The sequence below is a fragment of the Mercurialis annua genome, linkage group LG3 (assembly GCF_937616625.2).
Source record: "Mercurialis annua linkage group LG3, ddMerAnnu1.2, whole genome shotgun sequence".
Classification (NCBI taxonomy): domain Eukaryota; kingdom Viridiplantae; phylum Streptophyta; class Magnoliopsida; order Malpighiales; family Euphorbiaceae; genus Mercurialis; species Mercurialis annua.
In genome coordinates, this window is record NC_065572.1 from 71,477,144 (window position 1) to 71,497,934 (window position 20,791).

The 20,791-nt window shown below is 33.9% G+C and overlaps 5 protein-coding genes across 5 annotated transcripts; 4 read left to right on the plus strand and 1 right to left on the minus strand.

The window, feature by feature from the left end:
• Nucleotides 1-396: 396 nt before the first annotated feature.
• On the minus strand, nucleotides 397-1,470 carry LOC126673284 (uncharacterized). The gene is made up of 2 exons (XM_050367367.2): nucleotides 1,268-1,470; nucleotides 397-1,181 (listed from the first exon to the last, which is right to left on the minus strand). Exons 1-2 carry the CDS (start codon nucleotides 1,299-1,301, stop codon nucleotides 511-513), a joined length of 705 nt encoding a protein of 234 aa, XP_050223324.1. The 5' UTR covers nucleotides 1,302-1,470; the 3' UTR covers nucleotides 397-510.
• Nucleotides 1,471-3,100: 1,630 nt separating this feature from the next.
• Nucleotides 3,101-6,823, plus strand: LOC126675029 (uncharacterized). The gene is made up of 5 exons (XM_050369595.1): nucleotides 3,101-3,340; nucleotides 3,454-3,592; nucleotides 4,784-5,010; nucleotides 5,255-5,512; nucleotides 6,263-6,823. The coding sequence occupies exons 1-5, from the start codon at nucleotides 3,131-3,133 to the stop codon at nucleotides 6,566-6,568; spliced, it is 1,140 nt and encodes a 379-aa protein (XP_050225552.1). The 5' UTR covers nucleotides 3,101-3,130; the 3' UTR covers nucleotides 6,569-6,823.
• Nucleotides 6,824-7,586: 763 nt separating this feature from the next.
• On the plus strand, nucleotides 7,587-11,249 carry LOC126674132 (protein DYAD). The gene is made up of 7 exons (XM_050368517.2): nucleotides 7,587-7,981; nucleotides 8,089-8,813; nucleotides 8,905-9,288; nucleotides 9,391-9,496; nucleotides 9,590-9,673; nucleotides 10,131-10,688; nucleotides 10,798-11,249. Exons 1-7 carry the CDS (start codon nucleotides 7,844-7,846, stop codon nucleotides 10,984-10,986), a joined length of 2,184 nt encoding a protein of 727 aa, XP_050224474.1. The 5' UTR covers nucleotides 7,587-7,843; the 3' UTR covers nucleotides 10,987-11,249.
• Nucleotides 11,250-13,020: 1,771 nt separating this feature from the next.
• LOC126673765 (autophagy-related protein 3) lies at nucleotides 13,021-16,673 on the plus strand. The gene is made up of 10 exons (XM_050368022.2): nucleotides 13,021-13,333; nucleotides 13,826-13,896; nucleotides 14,230-14,346; nucleotides 14,422-14,588; nucleotides 14,674-14,759; nucleotides 14,991-15,042; nucleotides 15,283-15,348; nucleotides 15,875-16,002; nucleotides 16,152-16,253; nucleotides 16,349-16,673. Exons 1-9 carry the CDS (start codon nucleotides 13,173-13,175, stop codon nucleotides 16,246-16,248), a joined length of 945 nt encoding a protein of 314 aa, XP_050223979.1. The 5' UTR covers nucleotides 13,021-13,172; the 3' UTR covers nucleotides 16,249-16,253; nucleotides 16,349-16,673.
• Nucleotides 16,674-17,913: 1,240 nt separating this feature from the next.
• LOC126673766 (PLAT domain-containing protein 3-like) lies at nucleotides 17,914-18,727 on the plus strand. Its single transcript, XM_050368023.2, has 2 exons — nucleotides 17,914-18,046; nucleotides 18,131-18,727. The coding sequence occupies exons 1-2, from the start codon at nucleotides 17,978-17,980 to the stop codon at nucleotides 18,623-18,625; spliced, it is 564 nt and encodes a 187-aa protein (XP_050223980.1). The 5' UTR covers nucleotides 17,914-17,977; the 3' UTR covers nucleotides 18,626-18,727.
• Nucleotides 18,728-20,791: the final 2,064 nt, after the last annotated feature.

Here is a 20,791-nt window from a genome sequence, read left to right on the forward strand (position 1 = left end):
CACTTTGGTCACCGAACCAAAATCAAAATAACCACAATTGAATTATACGATTTTCCATAATTGAACCAAAACAGAATTATTCTGAAACCGAAACATAACCAAACCAAAATAATATTTCGGTTCGGTTGGTAATTTTGGTTAACCGGATTTTATAAAAATTAATTATTAAAAATAAAAATAAAAAAAACTAATTTTAGTATTTGTAATTAGTATACAACTTCAGGGAATTAAAATAATTACAAAAATACCTCAATTTAAAAAACAAAAATACACCATTGAAATCAAACCTGGGGAACTAATCGAGTCCACCATTTTTAGTGATTCTGCTGCTCTGGAGAGAACTTTGACAGTTTGATACCTTGGAAGGATGATAATTTATGAAGGATAGGGAGACGATTAAAGAGGTAACAATTTGATTACTTGAATTTAAATAGACTGCATAAATAATAAAGTTAAATTTTGATAGAAATTAAATTGGTAGGACTAAAACTATTACATCCTAAAATGAAATCAGCGACAGTGTCCAAGCAAACGCAGCGCACCAGCTTCAATCCGCTCCTCAACAGAAATATCAGGGACGGGTGTATAGAAGAAAAACTGGTGCAAAATGAGAGCACCACAGAAGATTAAAGCTGCAATAAATGCATGAGAATTGCCGAACGCTACAAAGACCAGCATATGCATAAGCGCAGCCAAGAGTAAATCACGGAGGCATAGGTCTAGAAAGATGCAGCATACGAATCTGATCATGGCATGTGCATACATAGTGAGACTTGCTATGACGATCGCAATTTCCAACTGGTAAGCCAGATACCTGCGCGCTAGCACAGCAGTAACAATAGAAATCAAGAAATTTGCAGATTTAGCCAGGCGACCAAGCTCGCACCTTGATGCAGGCACGTCTCTACCCAGCTGACGCTGTAAAAGGCCGCGACGATAGGCTTGACAAAGTGCAGCCAAGAGAGAAAAATGCGTGGCGCAGTACCCTAGCATGAACAAGAAGCCGTCCAAGGCACTTCTTCTTCCTCGGAAGCGTCTAAAGATGAGCGGCGTTGCAAAAGAAGTGACTGCATGCGCAATAAAAGTAGCGAAGATGAACCACCCTCTGTTCCCCGGTATCACTGGTATCGCCTGAACAGCGCCGTCGTAATAGCCGGTCAAGACTCTGCGAAATACTCTCCCTGCCAAAACACATAATCAAAGCAGTTTTAGTAATTAAAATCACACCCAATTATTCCGAAATTAGAAGGAAGAAAAGGAAATTTACCCTTAGGTTTCAAGGTTGTACTGTCAATGTCCATTGTAGAAGAACTGGTGAAGAGTTGAAGGTGATGATTTGGATGTATTTATATGCCAATTTTAAACAAATCCTAATCCCACCCGTAAACAAAAAACATACTTAAATCCTAATCCTAAATTAAAGATACTAAATTATTGGTTGAATGACTTTATGAGACATTATCTAAGAAAGATCTTTGACTATAAATTTTTTAAATTTGTTTCTCGTCCTCGAATGAGGCTTTGATGCGATAGCGTTTATGTTTTGCCTAATTATTTAAAAAATCTGATATTGTAATTTTTTTTCGTTTATACCCTGACCTAGAAAAAAATTCATTTATATCTTTTTTTTGATTTTTTATTTTTCTCTCTACCATAGAGAGCTAATTTAACCTATTTTCATTTGGAAAAATATTCAAAATGATTCTTTATATTTAGCTTATATTCTAATTAAACATTAATATTATTAATCATTTATAATATTTTCATCCTTTAATTAATTTAATTGTCAAAAATTTAAATTTTAGGGTAGAGATGAAAACGAAAAATTAAAAAAAGGGTACAAATGAACTTTTTCCTACGTGAGGGTATAAACGAAAAAATGTTATAAGATGAGAATTTTTTAAGTAATTAGACCTTTATGTTTTGTGTTTTTATTTCTCAATCCTCTATGGATTTCTTCTTTCTTTTTTATATTTTTTTTTAGAATTTTTTTTTTGCTTTTTCATGTTCTATACGCTTTAATTTTCTCTCTTTTTTTATCTTTTAGTTCTAGAATTTATTTCGAGAATCTTGTTTGTCCTTGAATTCCTTGCCTTATATATAATATTAAAAATTTCATTATTTTTTATTATCAAAGATAAATCTATTCTAGTTGTTAGCGGAGATTAGCATAATTAATTAGCATTGTTAGCTATTTTTTAAACAAGCAACACAACCTAAGAGAGTTATGAATTTAACATACTTAAATAATAGGCTAATAGGCTGAGAAACTTTTAACCTTGATTTTCAATTTAACCCTGACATAGTAATTTTTCCAATTTTATCTTATTTTAAATTTTTGTTCAATTGCACCATAAATTAAAAAAATTAAATAATTTTATTTATTATTCAAAATATATAAAAAAAATATATTTAAGGATCATTTCATATTTTTGTTATGTGAACAAATTTAAACAAGTCCTTAAATTTAAAAAAAGTTTCAAATAAATTCTAAATAAAAATTAATTAATTAATAAATTTTAATACGTCTCACTCCGCTTTCATCGTACCCGCTATCACTAGACCCATCGACCAAACTCCACTCGTCACCCACCACCGCCTGAACCATCCACCGCCATACCCCATCGGAAACCACCGAACAATTTTTTTTTCTTTTATTTTTTTTATTTTCGATTGAAACTCCTCCAATACACTCCTCGGAAGAGGAGGAACAATTGCTCCTTGCCAAAGGAGCATATGTTCCTCAATGGAGGAATGCTCCTCCGTTGAGGAGCTGCCGGAGGAGGATGAGTTGCTCCTCCTCCGAAAATTAAAAAAAAAATTATTTAATTAATTTATAATTAATTATTTTTATTTCATTTTATGGAGAATATGGTTTTTTGTATAGTTTATAACATTCAAGAATATTTCAATTTTTTAATAAATATAAATGATTTATTTTAAATATTATCTAAATAAAAAGAGTTCAATTTAATATCTCGGGATGCAATTGAAAACTAAAAATCTGAAATAGAGTAAAATTGACATAATTGCTACGTCGGAGTTTAGAGTTTTTTCAGCCTATTAGCCAAACCCTATATATACTACTTTGAAAATTATTTCAAAAAAATGAAGCAAATACTAATAGTAAATGGGCTTACTGTCACTGTTGAAGCTCAATAACCAGAATTTTGGTGTGCTACTGTTAATACCTAAACAAATATATATCGTTCATAATTATCATAAATTATCATCATTAAGTTTAACAACTCCAAGAAATCAAAGTGTCAAAGCTTTTGCCACAGCAGAATCATTTAAAATGGTGAAGGCGATTAGGGTTCATGAGCTTGGTGGACCTGAGGTTTGATTTCAGTCTTACCCTTTATTTTGGATCGTTTTTATTCAATTTATGTGGATGGAATTGGATTACTTGACATGTTCATGCATTATTTTTGTTAAAATGATACTTATTAGGTGATGAAATGGGAGGATGTGGAGATTAAAGAGCCAGGGGAGGGTGAAATAAAAGTAAAAAATAAAGCAATTGGGCTTAATTTCATTGATGTTTACTTCAGGAAAGGACTTTATAATACCCCAACTCCCTTTACTCCAGGTCTGCACTCTGTCTACCTCTATGTTTACTGAATTAGAATCGGGCGAAAAATGGATTATATTATACTTATCGTTACATTGATGGTAATTAGTCGCTTATATGTTATATTGTTTGTAATTCAAGCCTGGATAACTGTTTCTTTGTTTGTTTACGGGTTTTAATTTGACCGAGAATGGTAAAATCAAGGCAATCATTTTTGCGAATTCACGATTGAGACTCTCTGGTGTGTTTACCTTCAACTTGTGTGATTGTTATGCCACTGGATTTTGTTGGATGGAAACTTTGGATTTTGAGAATGTATGTATCTTTGAAATTTAACTGTCACACGCGTAGGAAAATGTTGGTACTTGGTAGTAATTTTGTTGGTTCTATTTGGAAAATAGAGTGGATGATATGATAAGTAAAGAATTATTATGTTCGAAAACTAGAACTGAGAAACTTGTGAAATTAGAATCTCAACCCTTGCTAGAACTGTGGTCACTGTCAGATTGGCATCTGTTCTACATTATTTTAATAGCAATGCATTTACTAGAATCTTAACACCAATGGATTTTTTTGTTCTACCCAAATATGGATTGTACTTATAATTACCTCGATGGTTATTACTCACTTATATGTTTATTTGATGTAACCCAAGCTAAACTATTTCTTTGTCTGTCTGTTCAAGAGTTTTAAATTTGTAAAGATAATATTAATTACAAGGCATCATTTTTGAGTGATTAAGACTATCTTGAAAATTCTTTTGTTACACAACAAAATCAACTTCTTATCTCCTCGTGACTGTTCATCTCCTATGACCTTCTTCATTGCTTGGAAATAAGCTATGTGACTGTTATACCACCAACTTATGTTGTATGAAATTTGGGATTTTTGGAATATGTCCTATTTCTAAAATTTAATTGTCGCATATGCCGGGAAAGTTGGTAGTACTTTGTTGGTTCCATTAAGAGTGTAGAAGTAGGACATATAAAGAAGTTATATATACGTCTTATTTTTGAGATATTAACAGATAGAGTTGTGAAATTAGAGTCTCAACGCATACTAGAGCTTTGTGAAATTAGAGTCTCTACACCTACTAAAGGTTTATGCTCTGCCTGAGTATCAAAAAAATTCTTCTTCTATTTATAGTTGGCTAATATGCATTGGAAACATCATCCAGCCTGATGTCCTTGAACTCAATCTCTCTTCTAGGTATGGAAGCTGTTGGAGAGGTTATATCTGTAGGCTCTGGAATTACTGGCAGGCAGGTTGGAGATATTGTAGCCTATGCTGGCTATCCTATGGGTTCCTATGCTGAAGAGCAGATCCTTCCAGCAAACAGGGCTATACCCGTTCCTTCCTCCATTAGTCCTGTTATTGCAGCATCTGTTATTCTTAAGGGCATGACTGCGCAGGTCCTACTCCGCCGTTGCTTCAAGGTAGGTTGTATCTCTTGATGTATGGATTCCAGTGGTCTGATTACTTTTAATTTGTTATACACCCCGGATTAGTTTTGTAAATGAAGGGCATTTGAGTTGGGATCATTATGTTTCATTGTCTAATTATGTTACAGAACGTAGAATTTATTTTGATAATCTTGCAAGCTGAGATGCATAGAATTTAGAATTATTTGCATTTGTATTCAACTTTAGTTAACATTTTCATGAGGTCTCTTTGTTAAAGGTCGAACGTGGCCATACAATCCTTGTTCATGCAGCAGCCGGCGGAGTCGGGTCTCTTTTATGCCAGTGGGCAAATGCTCTTGGTGCCACAGTTATTGGAACTGTCTCGACCAAGGAAAAGGAAGCACAAGCCAAAGATGATGGATGCCACCATGTAATAAACTACAACAATGAAGATTTTGTTACTCGCGTCAATGAGATCACATCAGGCAGCGGGGTGGAAGTTGTTTATGATTCTGTGGGAAAAGATACCTTTCAGGTACTTTACTCTCAATTTTCCAATAAGGTCTTTTTGTGGAAGACTGATGTTAATGTTCTGCATTTGCGAGTGCTGACTCATATTATGTTCTTTTTGTGCCTGTGATGTTATGTTAGCAATCATATTGTTATATATATGATCTGAGTAGTTCGGTATATCCATTATGCTATACTAATAAAAACAAATAGTTCATAGTATCAACCCAAGGATTAGCATTAATTATAGGTTTAATCATTCAAAAATATCTAACATTTTCGACCTTTTTCATTTATGGTCCAATTTTTGGAAAACATTAATTTTGACCTATTTTCGATAAATATAATTTTAAATATAACCAACTACACAGGTTTTTTTTATATATAAAAAAAGTCGATCCTTTTTTTTTTTTTTTCATTTAAAACCAACTGAACTTTTCTCCCAATCAAAATATACTTCTACAGTTGACGAAATTAAAAGGTTTGGCCTTTTTTCGAAAAAATTGAATAGCTGAATACAATTGAAATGTACTTCTCGAAATTAGAGTATTTTTAGCGGTTAATCTTATATCCACAGTCTTCTATTCCATAGTAGCATTTTGTTCCTTTTGTTTTTCTTCGTTTGTGAAGGTTATAACTTTAAAAAAAAAAATCATAGTTGCATATAATTTAAAATTAGAGAGTGGTCCATCAATTTGATTTATACAAGCAGAGTGGTGCCTTGCTTTCTTGAATATTTTGTGAAAGTTTATCATGACAAAGTTATGATGTTCAGGGATCATTGGAATGCTTGAAGACTCGTGGGTACATGGTGAGTTTTGGGCAGTCATCAGGTACACCTGATTCAGTTCCCTTATCAGCACTCGCAAAGAAATCGCTGTTTCTGACAAGGCCTTCACTCATGCTATATACTGAAGATCGAGATGAGCTACTTGTAACTGCGGGAGAGGTGTTTGCCAATGTTACATCAGGTATATTGCGAGCTCGAGTAAACCATACTTACCCTTTGTCTGAGGCAGCACAAGCTCATGCAGACCTTGAGAGTCGAAAAACATCTGGATCAGTTGTCTTGATACCGTGATTCAAATAGTCGGTTATTGGCTAAGTTAAACTCATGTACAATGAAACTGTTCTGGGTAAGTTTACAAGTCGAGTCGAACGCATGGAAGATTATAATAGGTTGTTCGTCATTGCGGTGTACATGTAATCAAATTTGGAATAAATAACATGTGCGATGTGTAATTGAGAAGTATCCTGCATCAACATCTTAAATCTTGGTTTGCCCTTGGTTCTAAGGTTTATACAGGAAAGTAATGGTATATGAGTTTCAGTTCAATCTATGTCAATTCGAAATTTTAGTAATTTACAAAAATAAAATGTAAAGTTGGATTAGTAATTTACAAATTGATTGAATTAAACCGATAGAAAGTTAATATTTTTAGATAATTGAAATATATTTTAAATATTTTATATTTAATTAATACTCTAAATGTCCTGATTTTATATTTCCCTATTTTATCTTATACATTATTTTCGAATAAAAAAGAAAGAAAAAATCAAAATACTGATTACTCATTTGAACCAAAAAAGTGACAAAATATATGAAGTTCATGTCGTTTTATACTAAAAAAATCCAATCGTGTAACTGGGCTATTGGGTTAGGGTCCGAAAACTTCTATTTGGTTTTCAGCTTAAAAATGTTGGTTCGGCTGCTGCCTAGTCATTATAGTCTATGGTAGCTGTGAGAGAAGCTTTTAATTTGTTGGTTATAGCTCCCTCCCTCCACCCAAAACTGATTCCATTTTTCTGTTACTTCTCATCTCACATATCCCACTCGCTTCTATTCTCACGCTCTCATATCTGCACCGCAATCAACCTCCGCACCAGACTTGTAATCTAATCACACGGCCCAGATTAACTCCAATCATAACTGATGCAAAAGTTGACACCACGCGTGCATACACACGTCTTAAACCCACACGACTGGCTCCCCCCTAACCACCTGCACAAAACACACACACACATACATGTCTCCCGCTTTCTCTACTAAATAAAATCAACACAGCTTTTTCAAAAATTCGCTCACAAGTAATCATTACATAGCCACATGATCTCTTATTTGCTCGTCGCCAAATCTCTCGTCACTAATATATCCACCGTCTGATGCAAGAAATAGAGTGAATTATCCCGTGTGAACAGGTGCACGTTGTGCATATATATATGCACAGTTCATGCAGGAAATAGTGTACTTGAAAAAGAAGCTAAAACAAACTTCATTTCCCTCTTAATTCTCTCTTCCTTTCTTTCTAATTATACGTCACCGTTTCACTCTTCATCTTGATTAGCTCAAAAAACCATGCTTGATCTTGATAACAGTGTAATGGCGTGTGTTGATCCAGCTGATCATATTAAAATCGGTTCTTATTACGAAATTGATCACTCTAAATTACCTCCTAAATCCCCAGATCAGCTCAACTCTATCCGTATTGTTATGGTAATTAATTATTTAACCATACACAAGCAAACAAACAAAACCCATTTGATTTTTAGTACTTTCATTTCAGTTTTTGTAATGTACTGGTTTTTGTTTTTGTTGTACAGGTGAGTGAAAAGACAAGAATGAGGGTATCATTGAGATTTCCAAGCTTGGTCTCACTCAAAACTTACTTCTACAGTGACAGTACTAAAACGAAGCTGTTACCAGCGTTTGATGTTAAGTTTATAGTGGGTTCAGAAACCGCCGCGGAGACGCTTTATCGTCGAGTCCCACCTCAGGAAATTACTGATAAGAAGAATATTTGGCGGTTTTGGGCTGTTCCGTGCATCACAGCTCAGAAATTAATCGTCTCTAATCGGTCGTTTTGCGGCGGTGGTTATGGCGGCGGTGGTGGTGTTAAGATTAAGCAGGATTATCTGTTGTCTCAGATTAAGGATACGGGTATGGTGAAATGGGGTCAGAAGAGACAGGTTAGGTATTTGGCTAGGCATAATACTAACCCTAGTGAGTATGACCAGCAGCTTATCCTTGTTAACAAGGAAGAAGAGAGTGAAGAGAGTGATCCAGAGAGTAGTGCTGAAGATGACGATGAAGTTAAGAAGAAGAAGATGGCGGCGGTGAAGAAGAAGGGTAAATCTGAGAAAAGTTTAAAGCGGAAGTTTTCTACTCCGACCACCGCTGAGAATAACCAGAAAAACAAGAAGAAGACGGTGGTTACTAAGAAGCCAAAAACTGAAAAGAATAATAATTATAATAATCAGATTGTTGTTTACAAGCAGAAAAAACTAAAGGTTTTTAAAAATTCCTATGACAGATGGTCTGCCGAGAGGTAATTTTAATTAATTAATCAGTCCAATAAACAGTTTTAATTTGGATTTGTATTTAAGTACTGGTAATCAACGATTGTTTTTTGTGATAAGGTATCATTTGGCTGAGGTAAATATGTTGAAGATAATGAAGGAGCAAAACGCAGTGTTTGGGAGGCCGATATTAAGGCCGGAACTTAGGGCTCATGCAAGGAGATTGATTGGGGACACGGGTCTATTAGACCATTTGCTGAAGCATATGGCAGGGAAGGTGGCACCGGGCGGTGAAGATAGGTTTAGGAGACGGCATAATGCGGAGGGTGCAATGGAGTATTGGCTAGAGAGTGCTGATCTGATTGAGATTAGAAGGGAGGCTGGTGTTCAAGATCCTTATTGGATTCCACCACCTGGTTGGAGCCTTGGTGATAACCCTACTCAGGATCCTCTTTGCTCTAGGGCTATCAAACAACTTAATCAAGAAGTTGATAAATTGAAAAGGTGGACAATTTTTTTAAAAAAAAATATACCCTTCTGTTTGCTTTTTATACCCATTAGTTCAAGTTTGTTTATTTATTTAGTTTGAAAATTTATTCTGATTAGGGATATGGAGCTGTTATCCAAGAAGCATGATGAGGAGGAACTGGCCATTGAGACTGTACCAATGCCTTGTGGGAGTAGTCCCAACATTGACTTGATGTTTTTCAAGGTAAGTTTATGAGTTTGACCAGATTTTGACTAAATCAAATTCATAACTTGACCTTTAGTTGATTATGCTTATTTTCTGGTTTAAATTTTGTAGGAAATGTATATTGATTTGGCGAATAAGAAGGCTAAAGTTGAGGAAATATTGCTGGAATTTTCACACACTATAGCCAAAATGGAGGTATGTGATCATGGTCATGAATTGGAAACTGTTTTTTCTTTTTTATTCTGGTTTATTTCAGAGTTATATGCTGTTTAGCTTTAGAATGATTAAAATCCAAGTCCATGAAATATTGTAATAAATTGACTGTTTGAGCTAATTATACATCAACATGTTAAGCTTTTTGATTCCATACATATCATATCACCTTACTTAAAACAGTATATGTGAAGTGATTCTAAAATGTGCTGGATTTCGCTACCTCTATTAATGCTTCACGAATGATTTACACTTGCTTATTTTAGTCACTCTTTGTTATAAATGAGGATTCTTTAACTGATTGTTTTTTAAATTCTTGCTTATAAATGACATTTATGTTAACTGAACTGAATGTCTAATGATTATTCTTTGTTCATATAAATGAGATTATTTGGGATTAATTGCATGTGGTGCATTAATTACATTGTAATAAATGCAGGAGAAGCTAAAAACAAGAATGGAGGTGGAGGAAGGAGACAGAAAAGAATCATCAGAAGCAGCATTAATGGAATTGCCAGAAATAGTGCAACACAAGAAAGCAGAAGAACAACACACAGAGGACAAAGCAGCAAAAATAGAAAGGCTGAAGAGTGGTTTCAAAATATGCAAACCCCAAGGCAGTTTCATCTGGCCAAACAACAACAACAACAAGATGGTTCAATTTGAAGACATGATCTTTTCACTCCCAACTCCGCCGTCTGTCTCCTCCACGTCAGCATCACAACCCCACCTCCTCCTCCCTGCTACTCCGGCCACCAGTACTTCTCCACCTGTGAAGAAGCCATTAGCTGAAAAAGGGCCTGTCACCATTACTACTCTATCCTCAGCTGTCACCACCTATGATCAGAGTAGCAAAACCACTGATCTGATCAACCTGAACGAACCTCCCACCAATCAAAACGACAACATATCACCTCAGACTCATGGTCAACCATCTTCATTTCCTGTCACATACCAAAGAAGAAACTCTACACCCACCACTCCTACTGTGCCAAGTGTACGTAAAGTCGACATATTTCTCAGTTTTCACTACCAATTAATGAACTTTCTGCCATTTTTGTGATATTTGACCTTCAGTTGACTATTTTTCATGTTTTTGCAAACAGATGGAATTAGCAGTTGAAAAGAAGGAGATGATGAACCGATGGGAAGGGAATGATCAAGGGAAGGAATTGATAAGGTGTTGCTCCGCTTCTTCCACCGCCTCTTCATGCTTCTCGGTCGGAGCTGGACCATGGCTGGCTCTTTCTGCTTCCGATGCACCAGCTGCCTCGGCTTCCAAATCTGATGATTAGGGTTTATTCTATAATCATTCCAATAATTATAGTATTATTAAATATTACTTATTTACATCAGGCTATATATACATATATACATACATATACAAGTAATATAATTAATCCATAAAAATACATACTTTGATTAAATGTTCAATCCTTTCAAGAATGGACAATGTGAACATTCACATCCATTTCTTTCTTTTTTGGGCCGAATTTTGTGTCATGTGTATGACAGACAGTGAACAATTACATTAATGATATATAAGTTGTGAGATTTTGATGCATCATCAGTTCAGAAGATATATTTTTATTGGTTAATTTCTTTTATTACTAATTACTAACATGCTATACTTTATTACTTGGAGTTGAAGGAATACTAAAATTTTGAATCCTGTCAATCTAGGGGTGGACACATAGTTGGTTTTACTTTTACTAGTTTTATACAAATATTGTAATCCAAATCAATTGGTATATGGTTTTCCAAATTTGGATTAAATCTATTTAGAGTTACTTTATTATTAATTATATATCAACGAACTGTAATTCAAATAGTACTAAGCAACAAAGTTGTGCGTTCAATTTCTCTCACATGCGTTTCTTTTTCCAATTTTAAAAAGAGAAACTATAAAAAATTATAAAATATTTACCACATCATTGTTTTTTTATAAAACAATCACTAAATTATAGAAATGGACAAGAAAAAATTACACAACCATACAATAAGAAGATAACAATTTTATAGAAAAAAAACTATAGTTCGATAACTTTTTGTAATTTTTATAGTTCGGTAACTGTTTTTTAAAATCACAATTATTCAATGACCATTTTATAATTCGCTAATCACTTGTAAAAAAAAGATTATATAGTTCAATAACCGCAAAAATATTATACCTGATAAATTTTTTAAACTGGAACTAAACTAAAAAGATAGATAACAAACAACAAATTTGATCTGATTTGTTTTGATAATTTTTTTCTTTAAACTTAATTCATCAAATAATTATTTTATTTATCATATAAAATAAAAAATTAAATATTTTAAAATTATTTACACATCATAAAAATAGTTTATATTTATTTATGTAGTAAGTTATAATTATGACTAAGATCCATCACATCACTATTTTCATTTTTTAATTTTTTATTTACAACAGATAAAAAAATATTTCATATAAATTTTTTATTATAAATTTTTTATTTATTAATATGATATTCTAATATTATAAACAATTAACATTCTATCGAGGATTAATGTATAAATATTTAAATTATTAAAAATAGTAATCATTTATTAGATGATATTAAAATATATTATTTTATTGAGTATAATTTTAAAAAAAATGTTAAAATTTATATTTTTAAGTTACACTATACAAGTTTTTAATAAATATATAGTAGTTCAGTTTGGTTATATTGGTTGAATGTTTAAAGCCACAAATCAAGACTTAACTCTTTTATTTTTTTTCAAATCAATAATTATTCAATCGGTAATTTTTATTTGATTTGGTTGAATTAGTTTTTTTAGTGATCGGCTTGATATTTTTTTCTTGTTTAAAGGCCTACAGCCCGGTAGCCATAATACCCGTACGGCCGTACCCATGTATTTCAATGTGACTCAACTATTGCTAGCTGAACTGAAAATCGTGGCAGGATTTACTTAGGCTTAAGGACTTTCTGTTTGAAATAAAGAATTGTCTGGGGACTTATTTCCATTGTTTATTTAATACAGGGACTTGTCTAAATTTTAATTTCCTTACTGTAGTATCAATTAGTATTACGTACTCATAGTTTTTTTGTTTGGTACATACTAGTTCATAAGGTTTTCTGAAAGATTCTGACCCCAATTTTTAAAAGACTTCGTATATGAATACGGTTCGAAACCGCGATTTCATTTAAATGAGGAGAGCATCCTATCAACTCACCTACGCTTTGAGATTTATATTTTGTACTCATAGTTAAATTAACAATATTCAATTCTTTGATTAAAAAAGTAATTTAATTAAATTAACAATTAAAACAAGAACAAATAAAAGAAACACACAATCCCTGCAAAAGTTAACTTGACAAGTCACAAAAACGCCCTTGCTTCTATTTTTCTTTTCTTATATATTTATCTCCCTCAAATTCCCAATCTCTGCAATTTCTAGGGTTTGGTAGTAAAACTCAAATTGAAATCTGATCGAAGTAAATAAAATTGAGAGATGGTGCTGACACAGAAGCTTCACGAAGCATTCAAGGGAACAGTTGAGAGAATCACAGGGCCCAGAACGGTCTCTGCTTTCAAAGAGAAAGGTGTTCTGAGTGTCAGCGAATTTGTTCTTGCCGGTGATAATCTCGTCGCTAAATGTCCCACCTGGTCATGGTAATTGTCCTCTTTGCCCCTCATGTTATTCACTAGATTTTAATGCTCTACCTTTACTTGAGTAATTGTCAATTGATGCTGTCGTGGTTGTTATATAATCAGCTTTTGGAGCGTAAATTTAGTTTTATTAAGCTGGATTTTAGTTGCTTGATTGTAATTTGGAGTCAAATTTCGATATTCCATGATTGATGTTGTCGTACTTGATCAGAATGCCAAGTTAATGCTTTCTATTCAGTATTATTTGAGCTTTAGCATCAATTTACTTACAGCAGTAATGTTTTTAGTTTTGGGATTGGTGTCAATTAATAGGAATTTTGTTTTGTGAGTAAAAGAATTGGGTCATTTATATGGTGTTCTCCTTTTGTTAGTTTCATATTCATTCGATGGCATGCCCTTTTGTTTCCTCCATATTAATTTTATTCTAATCCCTAAATTTTGACTTCTTAATGCTAATGATAAATTAACTTACATTTATTTTTTTGTGATCAATAGGGAATCAGGTGAACCAAGCAAGAGGAAGCCTTATTTACCTTCAGAGAAACAGTTTCTGATTACTCGGAACGGTAAGTGGTCTAACCTTTTATGTGGTTTTGTTTCTATTGATACTTTGTTATTGTGCTATATTGTTGACTACTTGTAATTTTATCATCTATTAGAGTGTATCCATAGGAATTACTTAGTTGATAATTGCCCTTAACTTTACTAGAAAAAAATCTGTGGAAAATTGTGAATCACTTTACATTACAGGAGAGACTAGAATTAGTCTTGTCTAGATATAGATAACCAACCAGATTCCAGTTTTGAGTAAATTTGGAGCCTTACGAATTTTCTTCGCTCTGTAAAAGATTTTAATTGACAACATTAAGTTGATGATTAAAATTTGAATTTCCTCTCAGTTCCTTGTCTACGAAGAGCTATATCTATTGAGGAAGAGTATGAAGCTGCTGGAGGTGAGGTTCTACTTGATAATGAAGATAATGATGGTTGGCTGGCAACTCATGGGAAACCAAAAGGTATATATCTTACCAGAGCTGAATATTTGTGCTTTATGTCTAGTTCTTTCACATCATCCTCCATATTTCTTGTAGAATCCAACGGTGATGAGGAGGAAAATGTTCCTTCCATGGAGGCCCTAGAAATCAGTAAGAAAGATCAAATAAAATCCATACCCTCATACTTTGGGGGGGAAGAGGACGACGACATTCCAGACATGGCAGACTATGAAGACCCTGATAATCTTATTGATTCAGATCCTGTAATTTTATGCTCTTTAGACCATTTTTCTGTTTTTTTAATGATCAAAACTTATGAGATCTGACTATATATTTCACTTGCCGCAGGCAACACTTCATTCTACTTATCTCATAGCCCATGAACCTGATGATGACAATATATTGCGTACCCGCACCTATGATGTCAGCATTACGTAAGTTAAAATTAATACCCTATTCTTGTGAATATTGGACAGCAGCTCCTAAAATATGTATGTAATAAAACTAGCTACTTTTATCTGTTAGTGCCATGTATTTCCATTGTTATGATCTTCATTTCAACTTTTAAATCCCACAATTTTTTGTATGATATTTTTTACAAGGAATCATGTTGTTAAAATATTGTGGTATTTTTTGGCCCATTAATGTAATCCTTAAATTTCCAGGTATGACAAATATTATCAAACTCCTCGTGTCTGGCTTACTGGATATGACGAGGTTTGCCACTTTACTATTTAATATTTTTTGTTTTTTTCATTGCATAATTGTTAGGAGATCTACTATTTATATAAAAGATCCTTGTACTATTTGAACACTATTAAGTTATAATACATGCGGGAATAGTTTGTGTTATTGATGATAAACACGTTGGGTGTTGGTAACATTAATTTTTACTGATGTTCAGAAACGTTAAATGTCTCATCGGTGGGCTTCTTTTCTCTTTTTGTTCAATGACAGTCAAGAATGCTTCTGCAACCAGAACTTGTACTTGAAGATGTTAGTCAAGACCATGCACGCAAAACGGTAAGGAGATCTTGTTATTCATAATTCCTGATTAGAACAGGCAAAATGTGCTTGCAAGTTTATTTTATGGTTATTGCTTCTAATCCATCTTTTGATGAATTTTTATTTACCAAAAGTTTTTCTTTCATTTAGATATCTAGGAAAGATCTTGTGGTTTTGCGGGTAATTACATGTATGCATTTTTGAGTTTTTTCAATGGCATTTTTTAGTTGGACGTGTAATACAGGCTGCTGCAGCCTGGCCTTTGCTTCATTTTGCCAAAAAGTGTGATTTTTAGGTGGACTTCCTTTTCATAAAATGCAAACATATGAAGAATGCAACATGTCAAATGTATACGTGTGCTAAGTATTTTGAACAAAAAGCTATTGAAAATCGAAAGTCAAATTTTCTGCAAAGCAGTTTTGAACACAGCGATAAATTTCCAATATTGGCTTCTCTCTATCAATTCATCCCAATATCGACTATGAAGGCCTCTTTTTACATCTAGGATCCCCCTCTCTCATGTTTCAAAAACAATTTCTTGCAGGTAACAATTGAAGATCATCCTCATTTGCCTGGAAAACATGCATCTGTACATCCATGTCGTCATGGCGCTGTCATGAAGAAAATTATTGATGTTCTAATGTCTCGTGGAGTTGAGCCACAAGTTGACAAGTAAACTCTTTTATTTATCTTGTATTTCTATTTTATTGTCTTAGAGGCTCTCGGCACAATAAGTTGTGTTCAAGCACTTATGTTATCATTTCAATTTTCATTTTCAACTAATCAAAATGTATTTTTTATGATTGCAAATCTCTGGATAGGTATCTTTTCATATTCTTGAAGTTTGTAGCCTCTGTAATTCCAACTATTGAATACGACTACACAATGGATTTTGATCTTGGTAGCTCAAGCAACTGATAGAGGTAATTGCCATTCTTCATCTTCTCGTCCTCTCTCATTGTTTATGCATTGTTGTGGGCGCTGGTGATAAACTGATTGTGATGTTTGTTTTTACCAGGTGGATGCTGCAACAAATTCAAAACGCCACAGCAAACCATCGTTGTACATAAATTTTACTAATAAACTTCATATTTAAAGTTTCTGTGTAAGGGGAACGAAGGTTATATTACATTACTAAAAAAGAAAAGTGGCTTTGTTGAAGTGTGAAGCAGTGTCTTACATTATAAATTGTAAATGTGGACGTTTAATTTTATTTTATTGTCGTTTGGCATATGCCATGTCCAATAAGCTGAGTTGTGTGTGTGGCCATTGCCGACATGCTTACTGTAAGCTTTTAGGCATAAAGCCAAAATTATAAATGGAAGACAGATTCTATTTTTTTATTTTAATTTTTGAAGTTGCACATTTTCCATGTCATCTTACATTTGCATTGTTTACAATTTTCATTGTTTTGATGGACGGTGTTGAAGCCGATGTTTGTAGTTTGTAGTTCCGTAGTTTTCTATCTTTAATTATCGATTGTATCGCACTCATTGTCGTCTGGGCTAGAGATCATTGGTTGCTACTGTTATATCTCATTTTGTATTTTTTGTAGTCACATTCATGATTCACTGAGCCTTTTATTTCCAATTATGACCTGCCCATAAATCAAAAAAGGAAGTTTCATTTATCTTTTTTGTGTGGCTTCCCATAAATCATAAAAGCAAGCTTTGCAAAAAGTTGGTAGAATAGTACGGTCCCCATCTACCATATCATTGAATTTTTTGATTACTATTAGCACAAAATCAGCATTTAAAAGGACTAATTAATTCACATGGTCAGGACTGGGGTCCTTGCGGACAGCTAAACTTATCCCCACATGCTGTGGATCAGTTCTTCTGCAAAAAATTATTAAAAATAAATCTAACAGACGTGATTTGCACTAATTAATACTACAATTAATGTAAAAAAATTGAAAGGGTGGTTAATTGATTATAATGTCCTGGGGTGAACATTTGGTCTGTTCCATTAAAACCGAATCGAATTTCCTAAAAACGACCAAATTGATCGGTCGAATGCTCAAAATAAAATTGACCGACATTACATTTTAACTGAAACCGAACCGATTGGAAAAAAAATCAATAATCGAACCAAACCAAAAACTAAAAAAGTTGAAATATTGGCCGGCCTTGTAAAAACCAGCAAAATTACAATAAATACTTATAAAATATTAAAAATGAAAATGAAAAAAATATCTTCAAGAAATGTCAAAACTGAACTGACCTAACTTATCACCAAATGAAACCGACTGAAAATTATTGGTTCAGCCGGTTAATTTGGTCCGTCGGTATATTTCTCACCCCAACCATTTTCTTTAATTAAGGGGCTTCGCCTCTGTCCACTACTATACAACACACAAACTTTTCGACTTCTATCCGTCGCTATTTTATTTCCGTTTCCATAAATAATCCCGAAACTATATCCATAATCTATTTTTATAAAAGAAATCATTCATTTTTTATTTTGATATTTTCTGTTTTAACATATTTGCTGTAAAAGAACAGAATAATGAAATATCCCAATTATTAACAGTAGAAATAGTCAAAAAAGATTAATATTATTAGTAAGTTTTACTGCATTTTATAACCAAAACTTCATTATATATTCAGGCACATCACCCTTCGTTCTCAGTCCCAATCACACCAAAATGAAGTCTCTCCTCATCACATCGATACTCTTGCTCGCTCTCTTCTCCGCAGCTTCAGCAGACGACCACGTAAGCAAAATAATCACTACTCTCACATTTTATCTGACTCTGATCTATAATTTTTAATTTTCCAATTTCATATAATGAATGCAGAACGATGACGATGAATGCGTCTACACTCTGTACGTAAAAACAGGATCCATATTCAAAGCAGGGACAGATTCCAAAATCAGCCTCACTCTTAGCGACGCGCAAGGCCGATCTGTATGGATCAACGACCTCCAATCATGGGGCGGTCTAATGGGGCCTGATCATGATTACTATGAGAGGGGTAATCTCGACATTTTCAGCGGGCGTGGCCGTTGCGGCGGCGGTGGACCTCTTTGCCGGCTTAATTTGACCTCTGATGGATTAGGATCGCACCATGGGTGGTACTGTGAGTATATTGAGGTGACTTCTACTGGACCACATAAGGAGTGTAGGCAGACTCTGTTTTATGTGGATCAGTGGCTGGCGACTGATGTTTCTCCTTATAAGTTGACGGCTGAGATTGATGGGTGTGGCTCTTCCGGTGAGTCTGTGAAGCAGGGGATTAAAGGGAGGTTTTTTGTTGGGAATAAAAATAGTAGAAGATCTGCTGATGCTTGAGGAAAAGTTGTAATGGTGTTTTTTTGTTTGGGATCGGTTTTGTATTGCTAAGGCTTGATCTTAATTATGATTTTATAAGTGAGATTTCTTTTGGTCTTTTAATTTTTGTGTTTATTTCCATTAATGAGTCCATAATTTCTGCTAATGCTGCTAGAAAGAATATTAAGCATAATGTTGGAATTGCTAATCTTGAGAAATTTGAGCTGCCATAATTGATTGTTCAATGAAGTTTGTTAATTGACCTTAAAGAGTCCATGACCAGAACTGATGAAGTAATCAGTTAGTTGATTGCATTTTTGGGGATGAGGGCTACAGAAACAAGTGAATATAATTGAGACTTTTTTCTTTGATAAATCTAATAAGAAATATAAGGAACAAAGGGTCAATTCACCCCTTCAACTTGGCACCAAATATCAAATGAGTCATTTTGAACGTTTTTAGTACAAACAGACCCACAACTTACGTTTTCGTATCAAAAAAACCCGCAACTTGTATTTTCGGATCAAAAACGCCCCTCTAACATAAAAAAGAGAGTGAGATGAAATAATTTTGTATTTTAATATTAATTAATTATAATTAATACTAATTAAATATAATTAAAACTCTAATTAAACCTAATTATTCTAATTAAACACCTAAACTAATCATCAGAAAACCGCCACCGCCGCCGCCATTAACTCCCGCCGAAAATCGCCATTCCACCGGAAACCGCTCTTCAGGCGAGGAGCTGTGCTCCTCGCCGGAGGAGCAACAGATCTGCTCCCTGCTCCTCGGGAGCAGATCTGCTTCTCCACGTCGGAGAAGCAACAGCTCCTCTTGCTCCTCCACGTTGGAGGAGCAACGAGGAGCAGCAGCTCCAACGAGGAGCTGCTGCTCCTCGCCTGAAACGGCAGATCTGCTCTAACGAGCAGAGGAGCAACAGCTCCTCGCCTGAGAAGGTGGAGGCGGAGGGTGGTGAGGTAGGTGGAGGTCGATAGCGGTGGGTGCCGGAAGTAGGTGGTAGGAAGAAAAGAAGGATAGAGATAGAAAGGAAGAAGGAGGGAAGAAGAAGAAGAAGGAGGAATGATGAAGAAGAAGGGAAAAAGGTAAAAAGGGGTTCTTTATCTTTTATTAAAAAATAAATTAATTAATAAATTTTTAAAATTATAAAGTTATAATTGAAATTTAAAAAATATTAAGGATTAATTGAAGAAATAAATAAAATATCAAGGGTGTTTCAAGGCTTTTTTTTATTTTTGTAGGGAGAGTGTAATTCACTTGCCGAGCTGAGACTGGAGAGGGGCTTTTTTGACCGAAAAACACAAGTTGCGGGTCTGTTTGATCCAAAATGCTCGAAAATGACTTATTTGATATTCAGTGTCAAGTTGAGGGGGTGAATTGACCCTTTGTTCGAAATATAAGTGATATACTTAAAATGGATCAATAATTTAGCACAATGCCCACTATAAAAATAAAGGGATTACTATACTTTTGGTGTTTCAACTTTTTACGAAATGACAATATGGTGTTTGAACTTAATTTTATCACAATACGGTGTTGCAACTTGTTGAATAATTACAATATGGTGTGTTTGCCAGTTTCGGATTTTAACCAGTTTTCAAACTTTTTTGTTATTTCAGTTTTAGTCCTTAAACTTTTATTTTTTCAAAACAGTCCAGAAATTTTTAAAAATCTACTAGGCTTTGATACCATCAATTGTGAGCCTACTCCTACAATGGCGGAACTAAAGAGTTACTCAAAGATCTTTAATTTTTTGTCTATTATTTCTAGACTCCTTCAGCTTCTCATACTCATGAAAGTATCGAGAGCTAGCAACAAAACCTAATGGTTCTCTGTTTTTAAGAAAATAATTCTCAAATTCACTCTGTTTAAGAGTCAACTCTTCTAAATGCTTAGAAAAACTTTCTACAGATTTGTTTAAAGTTTTTAAAGTCACACTTAGAGAATTAAGACGATCGATAATAGAATTTAACAATCCTATTACTGGTTCCTTACCTACTCCGTGATCTAAATGGAAACAATCAGGATAAGGGCAATTACCATTCATCAAGCTTTAAGTAAAAACTTCAGATAAATAAAACAATTTATTCATCTAAAAATATATACCTTCAATGAACAGGGTCCACTAAGCTTCCGCAATTGTGTCCATTTCCTCTACGCTCGTCA

Bases quoted from the DNA above. Each gene is read 5' to 3' on its own strand.
- LOC126673284 (XM_050367367.2), bottom strand. From the start codon at position 1,301: ATGGACATTGACAGTACAACCTTGAAACCTAAGG. The intron at 1,182-1,267 runs GTAAATTTCCTT...GTGTTTTGGCAG, and splicing joins TACAACCTTGAAACCTAAGG to GGAGAGTATTTCGCAGAGTC.
- LOC126675029 (XM_050369595.1), top strand. From the start codon at position 3,131: ATGGGCTTACTGTCACTGTTGAAGCTCAATAACCAGAATTTTGGTGTG. The intron at 3,341-3,453 runs GTTTGATTTCAG...GATACTTATTAG, and splicing joins ATGAGCTTGGTGGACCTGAG to GTGATGAAATGGGAGGATGT. The intron at 5,513-6,262 runs GTACTTTACTCT...TATGATGTTCAG, and splicing joins TGGGAAAAGATACCTTTCAG to GGATCATTGGAATGCTTGAA.
- LOC126673765 (XM_050368022.2), top strand. From the start codon at position 13,173: ATGGTGCTGACACAGAAGCTTCACGAAGCATTCAAGGGAACAGTTGAG. The intron at 13,334-13,825 runs GTAATTGTCCTC...TGTGATCAATAG, and splicing joins AAATGTCCCACCTGGTCATG to GGAATCAGGTGAACCAAGCA. The intron at 14,589-14,673 runs GTAATTTTATGC...CACTTGCCGCAG, and splicing joins ATCTTATTGATTCAGATCCT to GCAACACTTCATTCTACTTA.
- LOC126673766 (XM_050368023.2), top strand. From the start codon at position 17,978: ATGAAGTCTCTCCTCATCACATCGATACTCTTGCTCGCTCTCTTCTCC. The intron at 18,047-18,130 runs GTAAGCAAAATA...TAATGAATGCAG, and splicing joins CAGCTTCAGCAGACGACCAC to AACGATGACGATGAATGCGT.
- LOC126674132 (XM_050368517.2), top strand. From the start codon at position 7,844: ATGCTTGATCTTGATAACAGTGTAATGGCGTGTGTTGATCCAGCTGAT. The intron at 8,814-8,904 runs GTAATTTTAATT...TTTTGTGATAAG, and splicing joins GACAGATGGTCTGCCGAGAG to GTATCATTTGGCTGAGGTAA. The intron at 9,289-9,390 runs GTGGACAATTTT...TATTCTGATTAG, and splicing joins GAAGTTGATAAATTGAAAAG to GGATATGGAGCTGTTATCCA.